The sequence below is a fragment of the Podarcis pityusensis genome, assembly GCF_964106645.2.
Source record: "Podarcis pityusensis genome assembly, chromosome: 14".
Classification (NCBI taxonomy): Eukaryota; Metazoa; Chordata; class Lepidosauria; order Squamata; family Lacertidae; genus Podarcis; species Podarcis pityusensis.
Genome location: NC_138039.1, coordinates 1,653,934 through 1,672,407, shown reverse-complemented (window position 1 = coordinate 1,672,407; position 18,474 = coordinate 1,653,934). Strand labels below are relative to the sequence as shown.

The 18,474-nt window shown below is 51.1% G+C and overlaps 1 protein-coding gene across 1 annotated transcript in view; it reads right to left on the bottom strand.

Moving 5' to 3' along the window:
* Window positions 1-575: 575 nt before the first annotated feature.
* FBXL18 (F-box and leucine rich repeat protein 18) overlaps window positions 576-18,474 on the bottom strand; it is a 35,868-nt gene continuing 17,969 nt past the window's right edge. The window contains exon 5 of the mRNA XM_080981051.1: window positions 576-2,565. Coding sequence (XP_080837177.1) covers window positions 2,409-2,565 — 157 coding nt within the window. The 3' untranslated portion in view covers window positions 576-2,408. The remainder of the gene's footprint in view (window positions 2,566-18,474) is intronic.

Here is an 18,474-nt window from a genome sequence, read left to right as displayed (position 1 = left end):
ATTTTATGGTTATTTTGTTATTGCTGTTTCCCTCTGCTTTTTAAACTGTTTTTTAATGTACTCTCCTCACCCTCTTTTTCTAATTTTTTTCTTCCTTCCAATTCACTTAAACGTACTCTAATAATCTCTATAAAATTCTAAATATATAAAAGAAGAGCCCACCACCTTCTGAAGGGGTCCGTTCCACTGGCGAACAGCTCTCAACGGTCAGAAATTTCTTCCTGATGTTGAGTCGGAATCTCCTTCCTAGTAACGGGAAGCCCTGGGTTCGGGTCCCACCCTCCAGAGCAGGAGAAAACAAGCTTGCTCCCTCTTTCGCATGACAACTTTTTAGATATTTGAAGATGGCTCTCACACCAGCTCTTGGTCCCCTCTTCTCCAGGCTAAACATACCGTGGAGACCCAGTGCCAGAGGAGAGGATATTGGTTTAAGCTGGCTGAGGCTGATGGAAGTTGCAGTCAAAAACATTTGAAGCTGGACAAAAAAGAGAGAGAGAGAGTCTGATAGAAGGCAGTTTTTTTGTCATTCCCCCACCCCCCCGCACACACAAAAAGAGCATACTAAAATAGCAAAGGTGAGTACAGAAGTGTTTATATGCCATATTTGACAGGTAAATCCACTGTTGATCCAATTAACACAGATACCAGCATCACATTGGAACAGACACATTGCTACGGATACTCAGGCTGGCCCACGACTTCAAGCGAAGAGCAGCAGAAGCTGAGAAACAGCAACGGAGGGAGACGAGGGCTTCTTCTACCCCCTCCTTCCATGCCCCCCCCCCATTGCAAACAATGCAGCTTTGCTTCCAGAACACCTAAATCTGCACCCAGGAGAAGCTGCAACGTTGCCGCTGTCACCCCCCCACGTGGAAAGCGAAGGGCCTTTTAATAAAGGAGTGGGGAACCCTCTGCGCCCCCCTCCAAGATGTCTGTGGCCTTGCAGCTCCCATCGCCCCCCTGACCAATGTGACCAAGCTGGCTCTCGGGGAGCTGGGGGTCCCAATGACGTCTGGAGGGGGCACCGGGCTCCCCACTCGTGTTTTAGGAGAATGCAAAAATGGGAGTGGGAAGGGCCCTGGAGTACGATGGAGGGAAGGACCAGGGCCAGGTTACCCCCCATGCCCCCCCCCCCAGAAGAGGGCCTTGGCAAAGGAGCATTTTGGCACGGTTTTGATGAAATTGTGTCAGTCCAAGCTAGCACCTCCAGCAGAATTAGCCTGATAAAGGCAAAGCCTGCTTTCAAAAAAGCTGTTAGGAAGGGTTGGTTATTTGGGGAGCTGTAAAGAGAGGTGTGTGTGTGTGTGTGCGCGCGCGTTTATGCTCACAACGGCAATTTGGGATTGGAGCTCAATGCCAGCCACTGCTTACAAGGTGTGCTTGCTTTTCTTTAGCGCCGTAAACAGCTACAAGATTGTAAAAGCTAAAGGACACAAGACTTTGTGCTGTGGGCATTTCAGAGCAGCTCCCAGCTCAATGAGGGTGACCTGTGCAGTGACCCGGGAGTGTTCCTGCACAGCACCCGTTCATTTCATTGGGGCTTGTGCAAGAGAACTTCCTGCCACATGGCAGCCATGCTTGAGACGGAACCGTGAGCTGGAGAGGGGAAGCAGGAGGCTTCCACCAGAAGACACGGAAATCCTGTAAATTTTGCGTGACTCAGAAAGCTTCCTGGGATATTTTTATTTAGATGCATACGAAACTTGGAGGACACTCTGGCCTGGCAACTGACCGCACCCCAGCAGGCAAGTGCAGAAACATCCCAGGTGTCTCTGGCTAAAAAGCTGGAAACTCAAATTGTATCCAGCACAGCAGGTCCTAGCGGCACAAACTATCCCCCTCTCAAGATAAGAGGGCTGGATCAGCTGTACGACATATGCACACCAAAATCCCCCCCCAAAAAAATAAATAAAAGCTCAGGCACGTCCACTCTCTGCGTCAATCTACAAAGTCCCTTAAGACATTCGAGTGAAGAGGAACCCCCCCGAAACGCACAAGAGCCAACCGTCTCCGAGAATAAGTTACGGGAGGAGGAAGAAAAGGGAGCACATTCTTTCAAGTTAAATTCCTCTCCCCTTTAACTACATTTAAAGCTGCATGAGAATTCATGTATTAAATAGCAAGGAATCACCAGCTCATTGTGGCCCACCCTGAGTCCCTCAGGGGCGGGGCGGGCTGGAAATTAAAACCAATAAATATTAAGATTTTTCTTCGGGGGCAAATTTTGCTCAAACGGGATACGCAAGGCCTGCCTGGCACCCTGGCAAGCTTGCCCTCGAAGTGGCATCTGAGTTGCAGAACACTGGAATAGGGTGGCCCCGCGAGGCTCAAGGGCTGGACCGCCTGCCCAAGGGGAAGCAGCAGCTGTTTCGCGCTCCTGCCGAGCCTCCCACTCCGCTGCGCCGCTATCACCCCCACAGGTTGGGCGGCTCCTCGGCCACCCGGCTTTTGAACAAGGTGATTTCGTCCAAGTGCATCATGGGAACGTCCCGGATGACCTCCGTCAAGTCCTCGTGCAGGAGAGGGAAAATGACAACGTTCAAGGCGGGTCGGCTGGCCTGAAAGCTAAACCAGACACAGAAGAGGTTAGGGGGTCAGGGCGGAAGGAAGGGGAGCTGGGGTGGGTGTCAGAGTCCACAGCACGGGAGAGCAGCCGCCTTACGTGACGTGGGGCCCCCAATGCTCCCCAAAGCCACCCCCATCTCCCTTCCTTAGCCAGAAAGGAACCATTTTCACTTGCAAATCCACATCGTTGATCGACTCCCACCCAGAAACCTATGTCCCCACTGTGGAAGGACGTGTGGATCCAGAATTGGCCTCCACAGTCACATACGGACTCATTGTTAAAACCGTGTTTATGGAAGACAATCTTACTCGGCTACGAGGGATCGCCAAAGAAGAAAAGACTTTTACTTGCTTTCCAGAAGAGCGTTGCTCTTTCAAGCTAAGAAATCATCCCCTGGGTACAGTGGTACCTCAGGTTACAGACGCTTCAGGTTACAGACTCCGATAACCCAGAAATATTACCTCGGGTTAAGAATTTTGCTTCAGGATGAGAACAGAAATTGTGCTCCAGCAGCACGGCAGCAGCAGGAGGCCCCATTAGCTAAATTGGTGCTTCAGGTTAAGAACTGTTTCAGGTTAAGAACGGACCTCCAGAACGAATTAAGTACGTAACCAGAGGTACCACTGTATTTATTTCAGAGTTTGTCCATCAAGCCCAGAGAATCTTGCTTCTGATTAAACCTGCCTAGGATTTGGAATTCCGATGCGAGACAGGCTTGGTGGAAACAGAAGCCGGGGGGGGGTCTAAGTGACAGAAGTTGGGGGGGGTCTAAGAGAGAGCTTTTGTAACAGGGGCAAGGAACCTGCAGCCTACCATCTCCCAATTCCCACCCAGCTCTGAGGTCGGGGATGGTAGCAGCTGGAGTCCAGCAACATCTGGAGGGCCACAGGTTCCCCAACCCCCTCCTAGAACCTGTGAATTAAGAATTGGCCTCTCGGAGGAGTCCTCCCTGTGGCTTTATTGCAAGAACCGTGGTTCCAAGTGTGGCTGCAGACGGGCCCACACAGAGAGAATGCTTCCACTCCTAAAGCACAGAAAGTCAGGGGTCGAACTGGAGTCCTTCTGCATGCAAGACAGATGCTCTACCTCTCAGCCTTTGCCTCTTTGCTTGGATCCTGGCCTCGGCTTGTGGCTCCCGCCCCCCCCCCCGACACTTCATTCACTGGCCCTCAACTCTGGCTCACTTCCACAACTCTAATACCTCCTGTCCTTGATTTTCTGCCACGCCGCTAATTTTGCTGCATTGGAAAAAGGGGGAAAAAGTAGACCACCATAAATCTCCCCTCCCCTGGACTTTGGAAGTGGAATTAATGCACGGAGAGAAAGGACTACGCCAGCAGGGCTGTAATTGCAGAGAAAAGGGCTGCTGCAGCTAAGCCCCGTACACAATGTTTACCAAAAGGGGTGGAGGGAGAAATCATTTAAAGCTGGCTTAGGCAGAAAGCCCTATATGATGATAGCCACATAGGGAGGCAATAGGACACACAGCAGGAGGGGAAAGATAAGGCATGCTGGGAAACCGGGGAGGGAGGGAGCCCACGCACGCACAGAGCAAGTTAAAATATTTGGCATTGATTGCCGGAGGGGAGAAGCGTGGGTCAAGGCTGTCTCCGCGCGGGAAGGGAAGGAAGCGGGGACAACCGGAGCCTTAAGCCGAGGCCACAGAATCAATTGAGGGGGCCCAGGACCCTTTTACCCTTGCCCAGGGTTTGATCCTTGAACTGTGCACTTTTCAAACCCCGGGAGAGCTGGCTGCACGTTCCTTCTCCCCCCAAAATCAATCCTGTGTGCAGCTCTGCAAAAGGGTGGCTCTCGGGGAACGAAGCAGAAAGGGGAAACTGCCTGCTCAGAAAAGAGGCACGTTCAGAGGAGCTGCTCATGCAGGGACACAGCGGGCAGCCTCCTCCTCTGAGAGCAGGTCACTCCGCTGCAACAGGAGCCATCAGAAGGTTGGGTTGTGGGGGAGACGTTTTCCGCCCCCAGTTTGCAGGCAACGGGAAGGCACGGCTGCTCCTTGGCTCAAAAAAGGTGAGCCCCCAGAGGTGTGGAGGTGGAAATTTGACCACAGGGCCGCAAGTGCAGGGTGTCCACACCTTAACTGGAAATACTGCCGCCCGTACTGGTCCTCGCCCTGTTATGTGGGGAGCTGTGCTTGCCCCCCCCCCAAGCCACCGATGGGATTGTCGCAGGCAGTTCTGCTCAACGGTCTCCAGAAAAGATACACTCGTCACTCTTTAAATTCCATGCCCACCTTAACGCAAGGCAAGGAGGTGGTTTATTTCTACTCTGTCACGGCGCCTGGCAGGGTGTGGAATGAGGACTCTCTCAAATCCAACTCGGTGACTGCAAGGACAGAACCCAGCTGTGCCGTTACTCGTGATTAATGCACACAGAATAACAATGGCCAAAAGACACCATAAACTTGCTGGGAAATACAGAGATGACAGGAGCCAGGAAACGCCAGCACCCAAGGCCTCGTCCTTCTTTCAGAGCATGCTTTCAAGGGGTGGCTTCCGTTTCATTTTCACCGTTGTCCTTTTACTTATATGCATAATCGCTCTCAAAGCAGCTCACAGGAAGAGTAAAAGACAAATATCAATATACAGACAGAACAGAAACAGAGGCGTAGAATCACAGAGTTGCAGAGTTGGAAGGGACCCCAGAGATCCTCTAGTCCAGCCCCCCACAATGCAGGAATCACAACAAAAGAATCCTTGACAGATGGCCACATACATTGATAAATATGCCAGATTCATCAAACATATTCAAAAAAACTCATGTTTATGAGTATCAGGGGAAAGGTTCTTTGTACCAAAATGTCTGCTGCATAGAGACATGTAGCATGTCAGGGACAAAACGTCTAGCCCAGCCTTCTCCCTTAATACAGTAGTTTTCTATACATAGGGACTATTTGTCTCTACTGGGTAAGGAGGAGAACGCGATCATATCACCTCCAGCAAGTACAAGCCCTAAAACTGAAGGTATGTCCTAATCGAGACTTGCAAATACGTCCACAAAAGTACCCAGCTTTGGTTGGCACCCGTCTGTCTCGAGAGACAATAGAGTGCACCTCCGGAGGTGAAGTCAAACAGCTGTGTTTGCAGCACCCACAAAGTGGCCTCCTTGGGGCGCAAGCCTGGGCCGTGTGTCTGGAGGTCCTGGGCTGCCCAGCTGACAAGACCCCCCTCTCAGCCTCGCTGATGTGCTCCAAAGGAAAGCACAACCATTTGTTTAGCACCAGCTTGGAGTTGCAAGAGGGACGCATACAAGGTGCCATCCAACCGCCTTAGGGACTCCAGATTTGTCTAGGGCTTACTCCTTAGCCTTTTCTTCTCCCAAAGGTGTCCTGCAAGGCAGCGGAGGTTTTAGAACCAGTGTTTTCTTTCTCCTAGTTGGGCTACCTTCCCACGTGGACAAGCACCATCTTGCCAGGTAGGGAGTATTTTCCAAACCTTACTGTCTGCTTGGGAAACGTGGACCACTTATAAACACCATCTCCAACTCCGCAAAAGATTCCATCAACGGTGTCTCCAAAAAGTTTTACGCATCACTTGGGAAGGCAGGCGAACTAATACCAGTGTACTGGAAGAAGCAAAGATCACCCGTGTCGAAGCAATGATTCTTCAACATCAACTTTGTTGGACTGGCCATGTTGTGCGGATGCCTGATGATCGTCTTCCCAAGCAACTACTCTATTCCAAACTTAAAAATGGAAAGCATAATGCTGGTGGTCAACAAAAGAGGTTTAAAGACTAATCTAAAAAAATGTGGTATAAACACCGACAACTGGGAAACACTGGCCTGCAAGTGCTCCAGTTGGAGAACAGCCTTTACCAAAGGTGTTGTGGGCTTTGAAGACGCTAGAACTCAGGGCGAAAGGGAGAAACGTGCTAAGAGGAAGGCACGCTTGGTAAATCCACACTGTGAGCAACTCCCGCCTGGGAACCAATGTCCCCACTGTGGAAGGACGTGTGGATCCAGAATTGGCCTCCACAGTCACTTAAGGACTCACAGTTAAGACCGGGTTCATGGAAGACAATCTTACTCGGCTACGAGGGATCGCCACAGAGAAAGAGAAGGTTTTCCAAACCTACGTGGAGATGCCAGGGATCAAACAGGTCCCGGGCACAAGAGCAACTCTCCCCTCCTGTGGTTTCCAGCAACTGGTACTCAGAAGCATTGGAGGCAAAGCAGAGCCATCATAGCAAGTAGCCCTATCCACCACAAATTTGTCTAATCTTCCTTATAAATATATATCTAGAACTAAACATATAGGAACAGATTTCCATATCCAAATCAAATACAATAAATTAATATCACAAGAGTTCCAAGCGACACAAGTGGTTTCAGATTCTCCCGAACCTTATTACTCCAGCACATTATTGTAATCCTCCTTTCTGGCCCCCAGAGTCAACTAAAAAGCTCATGCAATCAAACTGACCGATTTCCCTAGCCAGGTGACAGCACCGGTTAAAATCCTTTCCAGGGATTCTCTCTATCAAGCGATTTATCGACGAACAGCAGAAAGAAGAACAGACACCACTAAAAGATACGAGGACAAACGTAAACGTGCGCATTGCCCAAAGCAACAAGATCAGCCCAGCTGGTCAAGAAACTGAAGTGGCAGCAGCAGGATCTTCGGAGCACGACAACCACACTCAACTCACCCCAGTGCTGCTTCTGGGCATCAGGGGGCAGAGAAATGGGAGCCGGCCCCGGGTGCAGAGATGGCTAGATACGGCACCTGTTTGGCGCATAGGTGCCAAGCCTCCAAGCATGGGGAGCTGCCACCTGGGCACACATGAAAGCCCACAGCTGCAGGGCGGCCTCTGTGGATGCAGAAGTACATTGTTCTCTCTCTCTCTCTCTTTCTTTCTTTCTTTCTTTCTTTCTTTCTCTCTCTCTCTCTCTCTCTCCTCCCACAACTCCCCTCTGACAGTGAGCTATGCTATCGAGGTGAATTCTTACATTCAGAAAGCTTTGTGATCTCAGAATAGATGGCATTGGACGTGCGCCAAGAATGATACCCAAGAAGCCACTTCCTAAAAAAGGAAAATGGGAGCGGGCAGCTGGGGGTGGCAAGGATCAAAGGGAAGCAGCCAGAGCAACCTTATCAAATCTCAAGGCCGGGCGCTGCCACAACAAGCTCAAACAGACTGGGAAGTTGTTTTCCAACATCTTCCGCAAATTAAGAAGTTATTTCAATAATTGGCCAATTAAGCTTAATTTCTACTTGGGAAACACATTACGGCGACGGTTGATGCCTCTTGTTCTGCCTTCCCCCTCCTGCATACATAGTGGGGAACGTTAACAAAAACAGGGTGCCGTGGCAAAGCTCCCGGGCGCAGAGGAAGGGGCTGCCCTGACCCAGACTTCAGAAAGAGAGGGAGAGAGGAGAGGAACTAGCGAATGCCGCTGTACCCTGCAACTGGCATCACCCAAAATATCACCCCCAGAGCATATGGCAGGGGGTGGGAGCTTTGGGCTGGCCACAGAGAAGCTAAGGGGAGGAAGGTGGGGATTTGGAAGTGCCCTTGGCATGTTTTGAGGAGAGCACAGATGCAGTGCTTTGAGAACTGCATCAAGTTTTGATCTCTCATTCCTGTTGGGGGTTGTCAAAGGCATCTCTGCATCACTTTCGCAACACTCTCTATGCAACGGTTGTGGAGAAAAGCTTGCTAACAGGTGGACGTCATGTGCAGACTGAGAGGCTGGGCAAGGCTGCAGACTTAACTAAGCATCCTAGATCCCCCCCCCCCAAAAAAAACCTTCTGAATTACCAAGACGGCCTCCCCTCTGCCGATCTTAACATCCAAGAAGGTCTGCAGGGAAGGAGGCAATTGTCTTCAAGAAGAAGAAGAAGAAGAGTTTGGATTTGATATCCCGCCTTTCACTCCCTTTAAGGAGTCTCAAAGCGGCTAACATTCTCCTTTCCCTTCCTCCCCCACAACAAACACTCTGTGAGGTGAGTGGGGCTGAGAGACTTCAAAGAAGTGTGACTGGCCAAAGGTCACCCAGCAGCTGCATGTGGAGGAGCGGAGACGCGAACCCGGTTCCCCAGATTAGGAGACTACCGCTCTTAACCACTACACCACACTGGCTCTCTTCAAGGACAGCCCCACACAGAGTGCGTTGCAATAATCCAGTCTGGAAGTCAGCAGTGTGGGGTGAACCATAGCCAAGTCATCTCTGCCCCAAAGCGGCCATAGCTAGAGAACCAGCTGCACCTGGAAACTGTTGAATCCGGAGTATCCCCACCCCCTGGCAAGCTACAAACAGCGTGAAACCCCAGCCAGAACTGCTACCTTCCCACCTGGACTCGAGAACCTGGAGCACGTAACACCTCTGTCTTTTCAGGATTCAGTTTCCATCTGCTGGCCCACGTCCAGCCCATCACTGCCTGCAAGCATCTGTCCAGCACCTCAGCCGCCTCTCAGGATTCAGATGGAACACAGAGATAGATACAGAGTGTGCTGGGCCCAGGGGTAACCCGTGAAACGCGGTCCAGGACCGGTCCAGAATCCGGAGGTTCCGCTAGGAGTCAGTCCGACAGGGCCAAGGCAGGACACGAGGCAGGAAACCAGGCAAGGACAGGTACAGGATCTCAGGCAGGATCTCTCATACATCAATGTTGCTCCAGCAACCTGTGGCGGGGTCCGACAGCCTTTTATCTTTTTCGGGATAGCGGCCGGTCCTGATCCCCTGGCAACTCACCTCCCTGCTTCGCCCGAAGGCAAGCACTCCTCCTGCGAGTACTCAGGTCTCTCCTTCTCTCAGACCTCAGTCTCTGCAGCTCAGGAGACGTCAGTGGGTGACTAGACCCAGGGGCCACCTCAGCCTCCCCTGACCCAACCGGTAGTGGAGCAGCTGTAAGTGATGGCCCAGCTGGAGGCAACGAGGTAGTCCCCGCATCTGGAGCCAGGGCAGGCTCAGGCCCCTGACTTGGCCCAGCTGGTGTTTGTTGCAGGGGAACCTGTGCAGACTGGGGCTCTTCAGGATCAGGCCCCAGACTTGGTTCAGATGATGCCTGAGGCAAAGGATCCAATGCAGACTAGTTTCCTCTGGTTCCGAGTCCCAGGCCATCACACAGAGCTGGGTGTCATCTGCATATGGGCGACATCTAACTCCAAATCTCTTGGTGACAGCTCCCAGAGGCTTCTTGTAGATGTTAAATAGCATGGGGAGCAAGAAGGAATTCTGTGGGACACCATGGAGAAGCTCCCATGGCGTCAAGCAGTGGCTTCCCACATCTACTGCAAGGGAACAGCCCTGGAGGTGGGGGGAAAGACCACAGAAGCACAAACACCAAACTCCTTGAGCTGCTCCAAGAGGACACCATAGTCAATGGTATTGAAAGCCACTAAAAGGACAAGAACATGGGTAGGCAAAGTAAGGCCCGGGGGCCGGATCCAGCCCAATCGCCTTCTAAATCCGGCCCATGGATAGTCCAGGAATCAGCGTGTTTTTACATGAGTAGAATGTGCCCTTTTATTTAAAATGCATCTCTGGGTTATTTGTGGGGCATAGGAATTCGTTCATTCCCCCCCCCCCAAAAAAATATAGTCCAGCCGCCCCCACAAGGTCTGAGGGACAGTGGACTGGCCCCCTGCTGAAAAAGTTTGCTGACCCCTGGTCAAGAAGAACGGGCAGGGCCGCTCACTAGCTATCTCATGTCAGACAAATGCCATCAACCCGGGCAACTAAGGCAGTTTCATTGCCTGAAGTCAGATGGCAATGGATCCAGACATTCAGTCTCTTCAAAGCATGCCTGAAGCCGGACTGCCCCATCCTCTGAAGCCCCTTGCCCCAAGAGGGGGCTATCTGCCACTGGTGGAAGCTGTTTGATGCTTCTGGGTCCAGGGAGGTCCTCTTAAGGAGGGGGTGCAGAGCCACCTCCTTCAAGGCGGATGACACGCATTTAAAAACAAACACTGCGCTTCTTCACGCAGCTTGTCTGCGCCCTCGGATCACAACAACCGAAACCGATCCAGTACAAATGGCAGAGGTTGCCCTCTAAAACACTTCCTGTCGTCCGCCACAGTCTCGATCAAAGGTATTTGCAAAAACCCGAAATGCAGCTTCAATGCACCGATTGCAGAATCTGAGTTTCTGTACACCAGTGTGAAATTTGAGGGTTTGCCTTAAAAAAAGCTACCTGCCTGCCCTCCTTGCAAGAGATGCACACGGCTTTCCCCCTGCAACTTTGCAGTTTATCCTCAAAGCCGCCCCACTGGGTAGTGTACACAAGACTGGCCCCCAGTGAGCTGCTGCGCTTCATGGCCAAACTGGGATGGGAACGCAGATCATGGCAACCCTCTGCCACAACACTGCGCAGGCATATGGGCAGAGCAAGGGGGTGCCAGACCTTTTGGAGGCGCCTTCCAGTCAAGGGAGCTGCAGCCGCCGCTCTCTTCCGCAGTCCTCAAAACTGGAGCTGTAGATGAGGGATGGAGCCAGGGGTGGCTCTTCAACCATTCACACTCGCCTGCTCCAGCAAATGCTAGAGGCAGGCACCTTGCACCCATCTGGAGATGAAGGCAAGGGCCACACACGAGAGCATAAGGAATACAGGAGTTTTAGACCAGGCACAGGCAAACTCGGCCATCCAGCTGTTTTGGGACTACAACTCCCATCATCCCTGACCACTGGTCCTGTTAGCTAGGGATGATAGTTGTAGTCCCAAAACAGCTGGAGGGCTGAGTTTGCCTATGCCTGCTTTAGATACACACCTGAATAGATAAGCCCTGGGTGGTGAAGTGGTTTGAGTGCCAGCCTAGGACCTGGGAGAGACCAGGGTTCAAATTCCCACTTGGCCATGAAGTAAGTACACTGGGGGTGACCTTGGGCCAGTCACTGCCTCTCAGTTTGTTTTTTCTTGTAAAATGTTTCGATTTCAATTTATATAAAACAGATAGAACAGTTATAACAACAAATGAAAACAAAAATATGAAATTGGGTCTGCTCCTGTTTTTATTATGCATTTATTTCTTTTTTTATCCTAGTTACATGCCAACAGTGCCCTTCAGCTCTCTCTATTGGACAAACAGGCCCAACCCTACGCCAAAGGATAAATGGACATAAATCTGACATCAGGAATCACAAGACAGAGAAACCAGTAGGAGAACACTTCAATCTCCCAGGACATTCTATACAAGATCTCAAAGTAGCTGTCTTACTACAAAAGAATTTCAGAAATAGACTGGAAAAAGAAGTTGCTGAATTGCAACTTATTACCAAACTTAAAACCATGGAGAGACCTGGTCTGAAGAGAGACATTTTTAGCCATCTCATCCCTTGCTTTTTCCTATAAGACCAATTGCAGTGATTAACAGTCGTCAACTGGTTTACCACACCTATCAGCCAATCACCCATTCCCACCACCCTTCTGAGTAATACCCCTCCCCACCCTCTCACTATATATAAGGGTCTGGTGACTTCTGTTTCAGTGTATCTGAAGAAGTATGCATGCACACAAAAGCTCAGACCAAGAACAAACTTAGTTGGTCTCTAAGATGCTACTGGAAGGAATTTTATTTTTTTTAATCCTGTATTTTTATGTTGTGAACTGCCCTGAGACCTACGGATGAAGGGCGGCAGGCAAATTTAATACATAATAAGATAATAATAATGACGACAACCCTAAAATAGGCACACAGAACGAGTGGCGTCACATGTGGGTTAAAATAACAAAAGTCCAATATTAGCGTTATCCAGTTATCAGGCGTCATTCCAGATCTGCCAGGCTTGTGGCAAGCCATGTCATGAACATGACTGTTCCGTTGTGTATGTAATAAAGGAGTGCCAAAATGATATAAAAAGTGTCTGGAGGCTCCAGCCCTTGTCGAAATCTCAAATTATGCGCAGTTTCCGCCCCCTATTGCGGCTATATTCTGGAGCGGTGAACCCCTTGCACCACCCTGGAGCTCTTTGGAGATGAGCGGCAAGGTAAAAAATCAAATAAATAAATGAGCCAAGCAAATTAAATAAGGCAGGTGACTCCTCTGCAGGACCCTTTGATTACATAACAACCTGCTCTGTGTGTGTGTGTGTCGCCCTCCCCACTACTGAAAGTGGAAGTTAGCAAGTATCGGCCCCCACCGCACCCCCAACAGCCGCATTTCAACAAGTGCCCGTCTGCGCTCTCGAGTAACGCAAGCCAAGGAGGAGCCCTCTCCCCCCCCCCCCGCCAGCCTTTATTATTAATTCAAAGTGACAGCCTTACTCGAGGGTTCCAAGAGAGCAGGAAGCCAAACAGACAATGAAAGCTGGAACGAGATCTTAAATGATTCACTACGCCAGCGATACATTAAGCCTTCCGCAATCGGAGGCGGGGACCCAGCCAGCAGACATGCTTAGGCTAGCAAAGAGGGGTTTGGCAGCCGCATCAGCCGCTGGCCCACGGCAAGCAAGCAGCGACCGAGGAGGAGGAGGGCAGGAGCCTTCTCAAGGTCAGGAAGGAATGGGGGGGGGAGGAGGAGGGGGGAGGCAGGCAAGGGAAAGGGGGGCACAGCAGAGAAGTAATTTTTAAATGAAATGCCGTTCCAGGACCATTGTTTACACTGGAAGAACACAAGATGCTCCTGCCTTAGACAAACCTTTGGTCCACCTAGTGCAGCCCTGCCTAAACTTCTGGGGCTTCAGGCAGAGTGTCTGTCCCGGCCCTACCTGGTGGGGTTTTGAACCCAGGACCTTCTGCTTGCAAGGCAGATGCTCTGCAGCTGAGCTATGGCTGCTCTCAGGCCTCGCAGTGATGCAGCGGCACGCCTGGCGGACCAGGATCCTTCCCCTGCTCCCTGGGTGAAAACAGAACAGCCGGCTGCGCTGGGAAGGCTGCACTGCATCCCAGAATCCTCTTGGCCCTGGGAATCAGGTGAGTCCAGGGAGCAGCTGCCTGCTCTGATGCTGAAGGATGTGCCACAGTTCCTCTCCGTCTGGGAAGCTGGTTCTTGAGGGGGGGCCGCCAAGGCTGATGCTGAACCCTCAAACTGCCGGCCTCCCCCGAGCGCCAGGCAGGCACCCCTTTCATCTCCCCACCACCGCCCTTAAAAACACACACACACAACACTTATTTCACCTAACACAAGGCACGCGTGTTCCAAAGAGAACCGGCGCAAGGACTGCCACGGGATAGAAAACGGATTGGAAACCTGCCTCCTGGCAAGATGTTAAATTGTTTTTATATGCAACAACAGCGGCAAGAAGTATTGGTAGCCCAGAAATGGAAGCAAGAAGAAATTCCGATGAAAGAAGAATGGCAGACGAAAATAATGGACTATGCGGAATTGGACAAAATGACAGGAAGGATTCGAAACCTGCGGGACCAGAGATTCATAGAAGATTGGAAGAAGTATATGAATTATTTGAAGAGCAACTGTAACCAACAAATTACGCTAGTAGGGAAACAAGAAGTTTTGTAAGGAGGAATATATGAAGTGCTACAAAGTAGATAAAGAACAGAGATATTGGTTATGAGTTTTTAATGTAACAGGGAAAATAAGAAATGCATACTAAGAGATTAGATTGAAAAATTTTCAGACTGGACTGATGGAAGTAAAAAAAAATTGAGTAAGATGTAAAAATATGTTTAATTACTGCTGAAAATGTCATGTTAAAAAAACTAATAAAAATTTATATACAGTAGTACCTCAGGTTACATACGCTTCAGGTTACATACACTTCAGGTTACAGACTCTGCTAACCCAGAAATAGTGCTTCAGGTTAAGAACTTTGCTTCAGGGTGAGAACAGAAATCGTGCTCCGGCAGCGTGGCGGCAGCGGAAGGCCCCATTAGCTAAAGTGGTGCTTCAGGTTAAGAACAGTTTCAGGTTAAGAACGGACCTCCGGAACGAATTAAGTACTTAACCTGAGGTACCACTCTATACAAAAAAGGAAACTTGCCTCCTTCTGGATACTGCTGGACCCCAACTTCCACCAGTCAAAGTGGACAGGGAACGGGGTGATGGGAGGAGGAGTCTGACAACATCCCCAAGACCACAGGAACAGTGTCAGGTTTCAGACACGGGACTCACACCAAGCCTTGTCTGGCTCTGTCCAGGGCTGGGGAGCCAGGATCCTGCAAAAAGGGCAAGCCTCTGACACCGAGGCTGCCCAAGCCTGAGGGAGAACTGGCGCTGTAAATGCCAGCTGGGAATCCAGCCCATCTAGAGAAGTGCTCTCCAGGCAAGGGTGCGGGGGGCAGAGGAAGGCGGGTGTGGTGGGTGCGGTCTGCCCTTGGTGTCACCACCGAGAAGGGTGACAAAATGCCGGGTGGCACTCACCGCGGCGCCTGCAGTGCGCCCAAGCCATGCGTCTCTCCTGGGAGAGACGTGGTGGATTGTGCGCGCGCAGGCTCCGTGCTGCCCAAATGGTCCACCCGATGCCTCCCCCCCCCAGCTGTAGGGCAGCAGGGTGGGAGGAGGCAAGCAGACTCCAGAGGCCCCGCGGTGCACCGTTAGGATATAGTTCCGTTCCACCTTTAGAACAGGCATGTGGAGTTCTTGTATGTCACATGTCAGTTTACTTCCAGCACAGTCTGCTGGGGACTTCTGTTGTGTATAGCTTTTGCCTATGCTGCTGTTTGCTTGGACACGAAGGGAAGCAGACATGTTTTTCCTTTGTCCTCATGCTGAATAAATGCTTGTAAATATGCTTACATATGCCTCTGTCCGCTACTTCTGTTGCAAAGAGTTCTTATCTCTGCTGGCTTGCGTGCTCAGTCCCTAAAGGTCTCTGAGGCTTGAGTCGCAGTTTTGATGCTGTTCCAAGAACAGGAGTTCGCCCGGCTGCCGGCTGGTGGGCTGGAGCCAGCTGGGGGCCTGCCAATTGCCCCCGTCTCCCCAGACGCATCATAACAATAAGGTCATGGGCTCAGATCCACGTCGCCCCAGACGGCCAAGCTTCTTTCACCACTGCAAGGATGCCTCAGGAGTAAGACCCTCCTCTCAAGGAGACCTCTGGGCTAAGGGGGAGAGGAATCAGATGGGGTGTGGCTCCATCAATTCCCACTCAAAATTCCACCAAAGAGCGGCTGGAGCGATGCCTAGGCTCTGGGCACTGCCTGCTCCCTGCCTCTGCCAACCTTGACCCTGGACTGCTCTGACTTGCCTCTCTCCTCACCCAACCTGCTTGAACTCTGACCTTGGCCAGCCCTGGTTCCTTCTCTGGCTGCTGGCATGACTTCTAGCAAATCCTCTGGTGCCCCGAGAATGGTCAGCAAAAAGCACAGAACTAACAAGACTCCCACGAACTGAGCATAGACCCCTTGCTTTCCCCCCCACCCAACCACCCGCCAACTCCAGCAAATGCTTCCAGCGGCCCAGATCCCCGCTGACTTCAGCTGCAGCCACAATTGGACCTACTCAGGAGCAAGCAGCGAGGAATGCACAAGTCCCGGGACATGTTTTGCGTGAGAGCAAACCCACTATCCAGTTTTCCCCAGGATCTGCAGAGAAGAGGCAGAAGTCCCCCTCTGCCTGCTCAGATTGGAAACCACGGCAAATCCAGAGACTCTCACACCTGTGCTTTGGCATCCAAGGCCGAATGCCACGGAATAAAAGCCCGACTTGCACACACGCTTCCCTGCAGGACAAGAAGGGGCATTTCAGAGAAGAGGAGGAAAGGATGGCGATAGTTAATGAGCTGCAGGGCCGTCTCGGGGTGGGGAGGGGAGAGATGAGAATTAAATATTTACAGCTTGACTAAACGACAATTAAAGGGAGTGGGGGACAGAAGAGAGAAGATAAATATTTTAAGGGTACGATCACTGGAGCAGGAGGGGAGGGCGGCCGAGCGCAAGCGAAGGAGATGGAGCTAGGAGAGAACCTGGGGAGGCAGGAGGGAGTCCCCCCCTCACTCTGCAGGCCAGAGTGCGCCCACATTGCAAAGGCTAACGGGCAGAGCCGGCACGTCTAGAAAACGTAAGCACATAAGCAGAGCCTTCTGGATCAGGCCCATCTAATCCAGCATCCTGTTCTCACTGTGACCAACCAGGTGCCCCAAGCAGGATCCGTGCGCAAGAGCCCTTTCCCTCCCTGTGGCTTCCAGAAACTGGTATTTCAATAATAATAATAATAATAATAATAATAATAAATTTTATTCATACCCCGCCCTCCCCAGCCAAGACTGGGCTCCGGGCAGCTAACACCTGATATAAAACAAATTGAATGAAATACAACTTAAAAATAAGGTTAAAATACAACAGTAAAACATTAAAATGCAGCCTCATTTCAATGGAAACTCAAATCAAAAGCGTTCGGGGGGATGAAAATGTCAAGTCTTCACCAAGGCTAACTTTCCAGACTGGTCCTACATGGGACAGAAAAAAGCCAGGGAAGTCCCCAAATAGGAGTTCCATCACAGAAGGAGAAAGGAAAAAAGAGGGGGAGGGAATCAAGTTGATTCCAAGCCAAAGGCCAGGCAGAACAACTCTGTCTTACAGGCGCTGCGGAAAGAAATCAGATCCTGCAGGGCCCTGGTCTCATGAGACAGAGGGTTCCACCAGGCCGGAGCCAGTGTTGAAAAGGCCCTGGCCCTGGTTGAGGCTAATCTGACTTCCTTAGGGCCCGGGAACTCTAGGGTGTTGCTATTTATGGACCTTAAGGTCCTCCACAGGGCATACCGGGAGAGGCGGTCCCGTAGGTACGAGGGTCCTAGGAAATAATCCTTCACCAGATTTGAAAACTACGCCTTATCATCCCTGCTACATGGGCGGTTCTCATGATTGACGCAGCAATGGAGGAACTGCACTCTGCACCTGCCCCAGAGGCACTTTCCATCTACTCTTTGGGACAGAGTCCGGACCTAAAGTCCGTCCTGCTTCTAGAGCTCTCTCAAAACAGACTGCCATGGCTGGTGTGGGCAAACTCAATGCTGCGCTCAGCTACTGGGCAGTGCATCTCCCTGGGCTGCAAAGAGTTTCCCCTTCCTTTGGAGAGGGACCGTTACTCCGTGGTAGAACACCCCACTTTGTATGCATGAGATCCCAGGTCCAACCGCTGGTGTTTCCCAGCAGGGCTGAGAAAGATCCCACCCTGGAGGCGTCCCTGCCAATCAGGGTCAACCTTCTGGCTGGGGCTGATGGGAGCTGTAGTCCAAAACATCTAGACGGCTGGTGCGGACAATGAGTGAGGTGGACCAGTGGTCTGGCTCAGTATAAAGTAGCCTCCCAAGGCCACGTCAGGACTTGGCCGGTGGAAAAATAGACCTTCCTCTAGCTTGAGCTTCACCTCCAGGCTCTTCATGCAGCATGTAAACTATGGAACTTCCTCGCACAGGAGACAGTGATGGTCACCAACTTCTTGTTGTTTAGTCGTTTAGTCGTGTCCGACTCTTCGTGACCCCATGAACTTGAGCACGCCAGGCACTCCTGTCTTCCACTGCCTCCCGCAGTTTGGTCAAACTCATGTTGGTAGCTTTGAGAACACTGTCCCACCATCTGGTCCTCTGTCGTCCCCTTCTCCTTGTGCCCTCCATCTTTCCCAGCATCAGGGTCTTTTCCAGGGAGTCTTCTCTTCTCATGAGGTGGCCAAAGTCTTGGAGCCTCAGCTTCAGGATCTGTCCTTCCAGTGAGCACTCACGGCTGATTTCCTTCAGAATGGAGAGGTTTGATCTTCTTGCAGTCTATGGGACTCTCAAGAGTCTCCTCCAGCACCAGAATTCAAAAGCATCAATTCTTCGGCGATCAGCCTTCTTGATGGTCCAGCTCTCACTTCCATACATCACTACTGGGAAAACCATAGCTTTAACTATATGGACCTTTGTCGACAAGGTAACGTCTCTGCTTTTTGAGATGCCAACTCAAAAACTCCATGGACAATAGCAACAGGTCACCAACTTAGATGGCTTTAAAAGAGGTTTGGACAAATCATGGAGGAGAAGGGGGCTATGGATGGCTACTGGCCATGATGACT